At 51.1% G+C, this 7,642-nt stretch overlaps 1 protein-coding gene across 1 annotated transcript in view; it reads right to left on the bottom strand.

Annotated features, from left to right (window-relative positions):
* Positions 1-4,973: 4,973 nt before the first annotated feature.
* CHC_T00002905001 (hypothetical protein) overlaps positions 4,974-7,642 on the bottom strand; it is a 3,129-nt gene continuing 460 nt past the window's right edge. Inside the window, exons 1-2 of the mRNA XM_005714232.1 lie at positions 6,949-7,642; positions 4,974-6,882 (exon numbers count right to left, since the gene is read on the bottom strand). The exon at positions 6,949-7,642 is cut by the window's right edge and continues 460 nt beyond it. Of these exons, the coding sequence (XP_005714289.1) occupies positions 4,974-6,882; positions 6,949-7,642 (2,603 nt within the window). The remainder of the gene's footprint in view (positions 6,883-6,948) is intronic.

Genomic DNA, 7,642 nt, shown 5'->3' with positions numbered 1-7,642 from the left:
CGCTTAGTACGGAATTGTCTGAACACACTGTTGATAATCTCCAGCACTCTGTTCGTTTACGTGCCGCAAGCCAATGCTCTTGGCATTCACAATGGTGGTTATATCCAGCCAGGACAGCGCATCATTTTAGGAAGAAACACGACTGTCTTTAAGCTATGTAATCGAACAGACAATGCACTCTTTGTAGCGATGATATTTCAGAACTATTGGAGGCATGGAGAACCGCCAACATGGCCTGCGAAGGGCTGGTTCGAATATAGCCCGGGGGAGTGCTCGTCAGTTGCAACGGACAATTTCTTTGGCATGCTGTCGGTAGTGAAGTCCACAAAGGGAAAGAAGCTCAAGCCAGCGTTTGTCGGTAAACGGGCCGTTGAAGACGTCGAAGTTTTCAGCAATCAATCCATTGCGTTTCAACCGGTCTATCTTTGCCTTGGGGTAGCACCTTTTGATGGCTACAAAGATGATGTTGCTGACTACAAGAAATGCGATAAGGGAGAGCAGCGGCTTCCCTTTAGCATCATGTTCAATCACGGTGGCGGAGATCACTACACACTGGACTTGAAGTAGAACTTGTTAATAGGGTTGGCGCAAGAAAGAAGGGTGTGCCGGGTAATAGGGAGGGGTTTTTTGCTAGTTGACTGGAAATGCGCTGCCGAAATAGCGCTTACGCGCCGCACGGCGCGTCCTGAAAAGCATCGCCATCTTGCTGTCAACCGGACTACCTATTTAGCTACGGTTTTAGTCAGATAAGCCTGACAAGTGCTGCCAGCGAACGTCAATTAAACGAAGAAGCATATGCGAACTACCTGCTTAGAAACTGTTCGCGATTGACCAGATTAATTCGAGTGCGCAGGGCGCAAGGAACTAGGGAAACAATGAACAGTAAGATCGCAAGTATTAAGCCTCATGTGTTTAATCGAAGCAAAAATGGCATAGGAGCGAGCGTCCTGGCTTTGTTGTTGATGGCCGGTTGTGGCGGCGGGGGAGGGGAGTCGGAATCTAGCGAGGTGGGATCTGACCCAGACACCAGCGCACCGACACCATCGCCTACACCATCGCCTACACCAACACCAACACCAACACCAACACCAACACCAACACCTACACCAAGTCCGGACCCTACGCCGCCGCCTGCGCGTGATGACGATTCAGCTGTCGATCCTGCCCCTGATCCTCAGGACCCGCCTGACACGCAACCTGGACAACCTGAGCCTGATGAAGTCGCAGGGCAGTGCTTGGATCGGACGAGGTGGGAGCAGCCAACGACGACAGCCTATACCTTGCTAATGTCGGATGGCGGTCGGTATGAAGTCGTTGCAACGACAACGCCGGGTGTAATGTTCCAAGGCAGTACGGTCACTGAAGAATCAAGTGATGTTATCTACGTGACGCCCGACGGTGACAGCCTGCGGCAGTCGAAGATTGATTTCTATAGTTCGCTAAATGCCAATGACCTCGTCATCTATGGGTATCGGATTACGACTAATCCCGATCAGGTGCTTCAGCCGGCAGCTGATCACGACTTCGTCGAATCGATCGTGGATCGTCCTTTCGGATTGAGAATAGACGAATCAAGCGCGGCCGCTTATTCGGTAATGAGGGAAGGCTCGACCATGATTGCTGCCAATGAAGTGGTTCGATTTAGAGGACTTGAGCAGATCACTACACCAGCCGGCTCATTTCAAAGCTGTCGGTTCGAGATCGAGCGAGTACTTACTGATTCGCTTACCGGTGATGCGAGCGAAATCGAAACGCGGGTTGAGCACATTGCCGTAGGCACTGGCCTCTTGGTCGCTGTGGAGCAGCCCAATGGCGCTTCAGGCCGATTAGTTAGCGCATCGATAAACGGTGTTGCAGTAGTAGGAGTCCCTAATGAGTAAGGATATGCTTAAAGAGTCTATGGCCAGCGCACCCGCAGATAAAAGGTTGAAAAGGCGGATTATGATCAGAAGCGTTGTTGTATCAACCTTGGTTCTCCCTGCACTTGTCACTTCGCGCTTCGCCGTTGCCGCGAGAAACGATGCACTGCGCACTGCACTGCAGTACCAAGATTTTCCTCAAGGTTCCAGTAGCTGTTCGCAGTGCCTTCATTTTAAGTTGAACGAAGTAGATCCCCAGTCGTCAGGTTGTGCGCTCATGCCGGGCGATACAGAAATCTCGCCCCAGGGCTGGTGTAGTGCCTTTGTAAGAAACTCTGATCATGATGCGCCTGAAAATCCGCCACAAGACCCAGTTAACCCGCCACAAATACCAGATACACCCGATACCGAGCCGCCTTCTGGTGAAGTGCCTGAAGCTGGCCCGTCATCGATTGGCGGATTTTTTCGAGGGAAGGCACCGGATTCGTGAGATTGAAATCAAACTTTAAGGGTCGGGTTGGGAGCGCCAGGTCGACTCACCTAAGCGATCTGCGACACCATTGTGATTGATGAGTATCACCTCTTGGTTGTGACGGTTGCGCTGCATTCAAAGGCTACAAGGCGGTGTACAGCAGGATCGATATGAAGAGCAATAACGCAAACAAAGGTCCCAGCTTGAGGCACCGCGCTCCGAGTCTTCGCCAGTTACGGCAAATGCGTGAGCAAACGCAACTCATGCGTTATCGAAATACCAGGGAAAAGGAAGTGGAAGCGCTGGAAATAGATGCATCGGAATGGTTCCTTGGAGAGCCATTGTCCAGCTTGGATGATTATGGGGTATTGCGTACCACCGACGATTATCTGGACAGCTTCAACTATCCGGCCGAACAGTATGGGGATTGGATCGAGCGCCTAGGGTCTGGTATCCAGCCGGCAATCAGGGTTCGGCCTTTGACTGTAGTCGAAGAGTGGATTAATCGTCTGGGAACTTCTTCCGACACGACGATCATCCGCCTGCCTATCGACGATGTCACTGAGCTTACCGATCACAAACGGCCAGACTTGGCAGACCAGGATTTCGCAGACCCCGGAAGTTTTCTGGAGTGGCTGAAACTGACGCAAGCAGACACAGGCCGTATCCTGAGCGGCATAGACTGTGATCCCTTTGCGCTCAAGCAACTGCGAGCGCTGAAGAGCGCTTGGTGGCCGACCGGTAATACGGTTTTTGCGCCGGGCACCTCCGAACCAAAGGACATGACAGAAGCTGACGCTATCAGTACTGCGTTAGGTCGGAGAACCGATGGGTTGACTGGAAATATCAATAGTAGTTCGCCAGGCATCGAAGGATCGTTACCAACCCTTCGGTTATGCCTGGCGATGATTGTTCTAGGCTACCCGCGCTGGACGGCTAAGGCGCGCTCCAAGCCTTTACCTAATCAACCGCTTGATATTCATGAAGCACTGACGCACTTCTTTGGTCTGTTTCCAATTCCAGAGTGCTACATCGAATTCCTGAATCACTATTCGCCCGATAGTAATGACAACTTCTCCTGGATGCGCCCCGAAGCCAACGAAGGTCCGCTGCGTTCCTGGCCAGGCCGGTTGAAACTGTCACTGCTGGGAAGGACTGTTGCTCGTGCTCAGGGCGTCAGTCTGCGCAAAGTGCTCACGACGCAGGGGTTTCCATTTGTCACGCGGCATCTCCATTTGATGGAGAGAGTGCCAGGGTCGTACTACGAGTATCTGGGGGGGTAGCTGGCTGCATATCTGTTTGGCACATGTTTACCAACGACTGACGCCTGAGGACTTCGACCAAGTCTGTACGGACCCGGCTTTCCTGGGATTGACGCAGTGAAATCCTCGCGCTGACTGCTGGTATGACTCTCCGACCGCGGAAGAGCTCGAGGAGCAACTTGATCGGCTTGGCGATCGCTGGTTTGATGTTGCGTCTTGGTGCATCCAGCACAAACATGCCTTAGGGAATGATGAGGAACTCGATCAGCTGCGATCGTGGTGCCAGCACCAATGGGACAGATGCGATAGCTTCGGAATGAAGTTCCGCCTCTCAAAGCTCACGATTAGCGAGATAGAGCGCAGCATGACTTCATATCACCAGGAGATCATTAATCGGCAGAGAATCCTTCACGAAAGAGTGTTTGGAGACAAGCCCTGGGACAGCAATCATCTTGACTACAGTACTGGTAATGGCTGGGCATTCGTCGAACTCCTGGACGCGAAGTCACTTGCTGACGAAGGCGCTGCACAACGTCACTGATGGGTTAGTGGTGGAGCCGGACCCAAAGTCAGTTTGGGTCAAACAGGGGTACTTACCCCAGTTTTTTCGCTTCGAACGGGTATTTGGATTTCATACGGCGAGCATACTATCCAAATCAATTGATCTGATGTTCGCTTAAGCAGCGAATAGAGTCTTCCGTTGAATTTAGGCTTGGCAAGGCCTCTTGAAATGACATTCCTAAGACAATCACTGAGATATTTGAGTTATCAGTATATTGTCGACTGCGCTAGACGCATTGGCGGGGAATTCCAGAGAGATAGCCATTGCGACCACTGAGTACAGTTTATTTCATTATCCTTTACTATCGCCCCAGCGAATAAGCAGTTCTCCTGACTCATCGTTAATGACTTCAACTTGCTTCAATTTACCCACATTAACTTGTGCGTAGAAGCAAGGATTCGTAAGCGCCGAGCCTACGGCGCTGCCAGGCTTAGGTTCTGCAATTCGAACAAACAACTGCAACTGCGAATGTGAAACTGCTTTGGCTTCAGTCAACTCTACTGAATATCCAGTTGATTTCGTTTGACCGAGCGAAAAGAGCAGCACTATGTCCTTTTGCCAATCAGGATTCCATCCCTCGAGCTCTCGAATGGGGGCAAACGGAGTGGAAACATGTTTTCTCCAATGATGTTGCCCAAATACACGCAGAACTCTCCCCACTGTTGGCACCGGACAAGTCGAGTACGCTTTACTTTTTAGCACAGTCACTCGGTCGTGCTTCGTTTGGCTATCAGGCGAGGGCGAACATGCGGCCAAGAGACACGCAGCAATTAAATAACCTAGGCAGTTACCGAACTGACAAAGCATGAGTGGAGTTCCTACCTTCGATCTGCGCTGATCACCGCTTTGCCTAACACCTTGGTCCCAAGCGTCTGGACAGCCGCCGAAAGTGAGCTGATTCCTCCGAACGGTGCGACCGAAAATTCCAGGCTACGTAGATCTGATGTTGGCTCGAGAATTTGGATTTCTGTATCGAGGAAAGGATATGCGCCGCAGCCTTCGCCGGCGTTACAGATCGAGCCGTCATTGTCCAGATCCGTACCGGCCAGGATCGATACCCGCCTGACTCCTTGTACGGGGATTTCAAATCGATACTCTCCGTTAGAAGCGGAGCGTACGATAGACTGTGCAATGATGTCGAAATCATTGTTACTGCGATCAGCAACAAGAACATACATTACTCCCATAGTGCCATTGCTGGCACTTAACAAAGTTTCGACGGTAACCGGGAGAGTGAGTGTTTCGTCTGATGACAGACGGATTAAGACAGAAGCAAACTCCGTCGCAGCTAATGCCGCCCGGTTAGCACTGACGATATAGGTTCCAAAGCCAGTCGTTTCGTCTACTGCCCCCGGCTTTGCCTGTACAGAAATAGCGGAAGAGGTGGTTGATATCTGGGTGATTATTCCCGAAAATTGCCCGACATTTTGTACCTCGAATTCAACTGTTCCGCGAATTGAGCCCATGTTCACGGTATTCGGGTTCAATTCGACTCGTCCCGCAATTGGCGGCAGAGTGCCATTGGCAATTCGAATTGCCTGCTCAATTGCTTTGCGGGCATTCAGCATACCGAAACCAAATTCTGAATCCCGTCCGACAGCACCCAAGTCGTCGACGATCGACCCACTACTTATCAAACTATCTATCTGATCTGGGCTTATGGCAGGGGCGATATTTCTCATCAGTGCGAAGATGCCGCTTGCGTGTGGAGCCGCCATGGATGTTCCTTGCTTAAAGCCGAAACTGGGTTGTCTGACTCCATTCACGACTTCGCCGATAGTGCTGAAAACTCCGTCTGGCAACTCGGAAATTACGGTTCGTTGTGATGTGTCACCCCCTGGGGCAACTGCGCTTAGATTTTCGCCGACGTTGGAGTAGGGCGCGCGCCGCTTCTGCGCGTCTGTCGCACCAATCGAGACCACTCCATTGCAGGTTGCAGGACTAGCAACTGGTTGGAGACCATCGAGGGAATCGTTGCCAGATGCGCCAACCAAAATGATTCCCCTATTGCGAATCGCTGAAACGATAGCTTGGGTCGTTTCATCACAGAAGAACCCCATCGACAGACTTAGATTGAGTATGTCTGCTGTAAATTGGGGAACTTGTCCAGAATCGTTTGCAAATCCTGCCGCGAACAGCATTCCCTGAAGGATGGCATAGGCGTCCCCTTTGCCGTTAACGCCAAGCACACGAACCGGCATTATCTTTGCCATCGGTGCTATGCCTGCGCCTAAGATGCCATTGTTTGTCCTTGCTGCAATCGTGCCCGAGACATGTGTTCCATGAAACGTGTTAACGGGTAGCGTACTAGTGTTGTCTGGATTGGGGTCAATTCCATCTCCATCGCCTGCAAAAATATCCCTTGCTTCGATCGTTTGGACGAAGTCATACCCTCCGACTAATTGCCCCGCAAATTCAGGATGATCGGCGACGATTCCTGTATCGATAACAGCTACGATTGGCGTGTAGGTAGGGATTGGTGACAAGGATGCCAAGATGTCGATGCCTGGCGTGAGCGAAATGGCATCGTAGTGCCAGCGTTGAGCGGCATAAAAACGGTCATTCGGTGGGAACGCAGAAACTTGTAGAGCTTTCGCCGGCCTATTTGAATTAGCGGCCAGGAATAACCCGGATTTGCGCAGTGACTTAGCATAAATAATTGTGTTCAGAATCACTTCTTCCGTTGTTGGTATCTCGTCAATGAGTTCTAAGATTCCCGCGGCTGGGCTGTGTGAGTTTTTTGTTCCGCTCGTCAGTGTTGAAAAGGTCGGATTTCTAGGTACCGAAAGTAACGCAGGGCGAGAGTCCGTCAATACGCCCTTAGCGACAACAGGCTTGCCAATTTTCGCTAAATATTCGGCGCTACTCTTTTGAGCATAGAAGGCATTTTTGTTTGGGATTGCAATCACTTGGCCAGGAATGATTCCAGCGTTGGCGGCAGTTGTGTTTTGGCAAGAGTTTCCTGTGCCAGGGGAACCTACTCTGAGTTGGTACACCGAACCGCCACTACTGGCGGCATTCTCGGTGTAGACCGAGGCAACAATTGTGTACCCGCCGGAGCCGCTTACTGAAACGCACTCGTAATTATTCAGGCCGACAGATCTGCCGACAACATTTTGTCGCGAGTCGAGGACAAACAAGTCAATATCAAAGCGATTGGGTTGAGCCGAGAACTCCAGCTCAATAATCTGCCCTTGTACCAACTGGCTTGAATAAACATCAACAAGGTCACCATCATCTTTATTTGGCCCTTCTGGTCCCTGGCCTGCGACATTCAGGTAGCCGGTCAAAAGTGCTGGGTTTCCCAAAGTCTGTTGGCTGGCAATCGTATTGTTCGATTGTCTATCTTGCTGGTTCGGATCATTCGTGTCCGAATCAACGCCACTACTTTGCGCAACGATGACTTTACCTGATAGTAGGTAAGAAGGGGCTTGGGGGTCACTTTGGGGATTATCGATTTCTTGACCAGGAGAGTTTTCAGCAGGAT

Source organism: Chondrus crispus, genomic scaffold, assembly GCF_000350225.1.
Source record: "Chondrus crispus Stackhouse genomic scaffold, scaffold_160, whole genome shotgun sequence".
In the NCBI taxonomy this organism is placed as follows: Eukaryota; Rhodophyta; class Florideophyceae; order Gigartinales; family Gigartinaceae; genus Chondrus; species Chondrus crispus.
The sequence above is the reverse complement of the archived record's forward strand: the minus strand, read 5'-3'. Positions and strand labels throughout refer to the sequence as shown.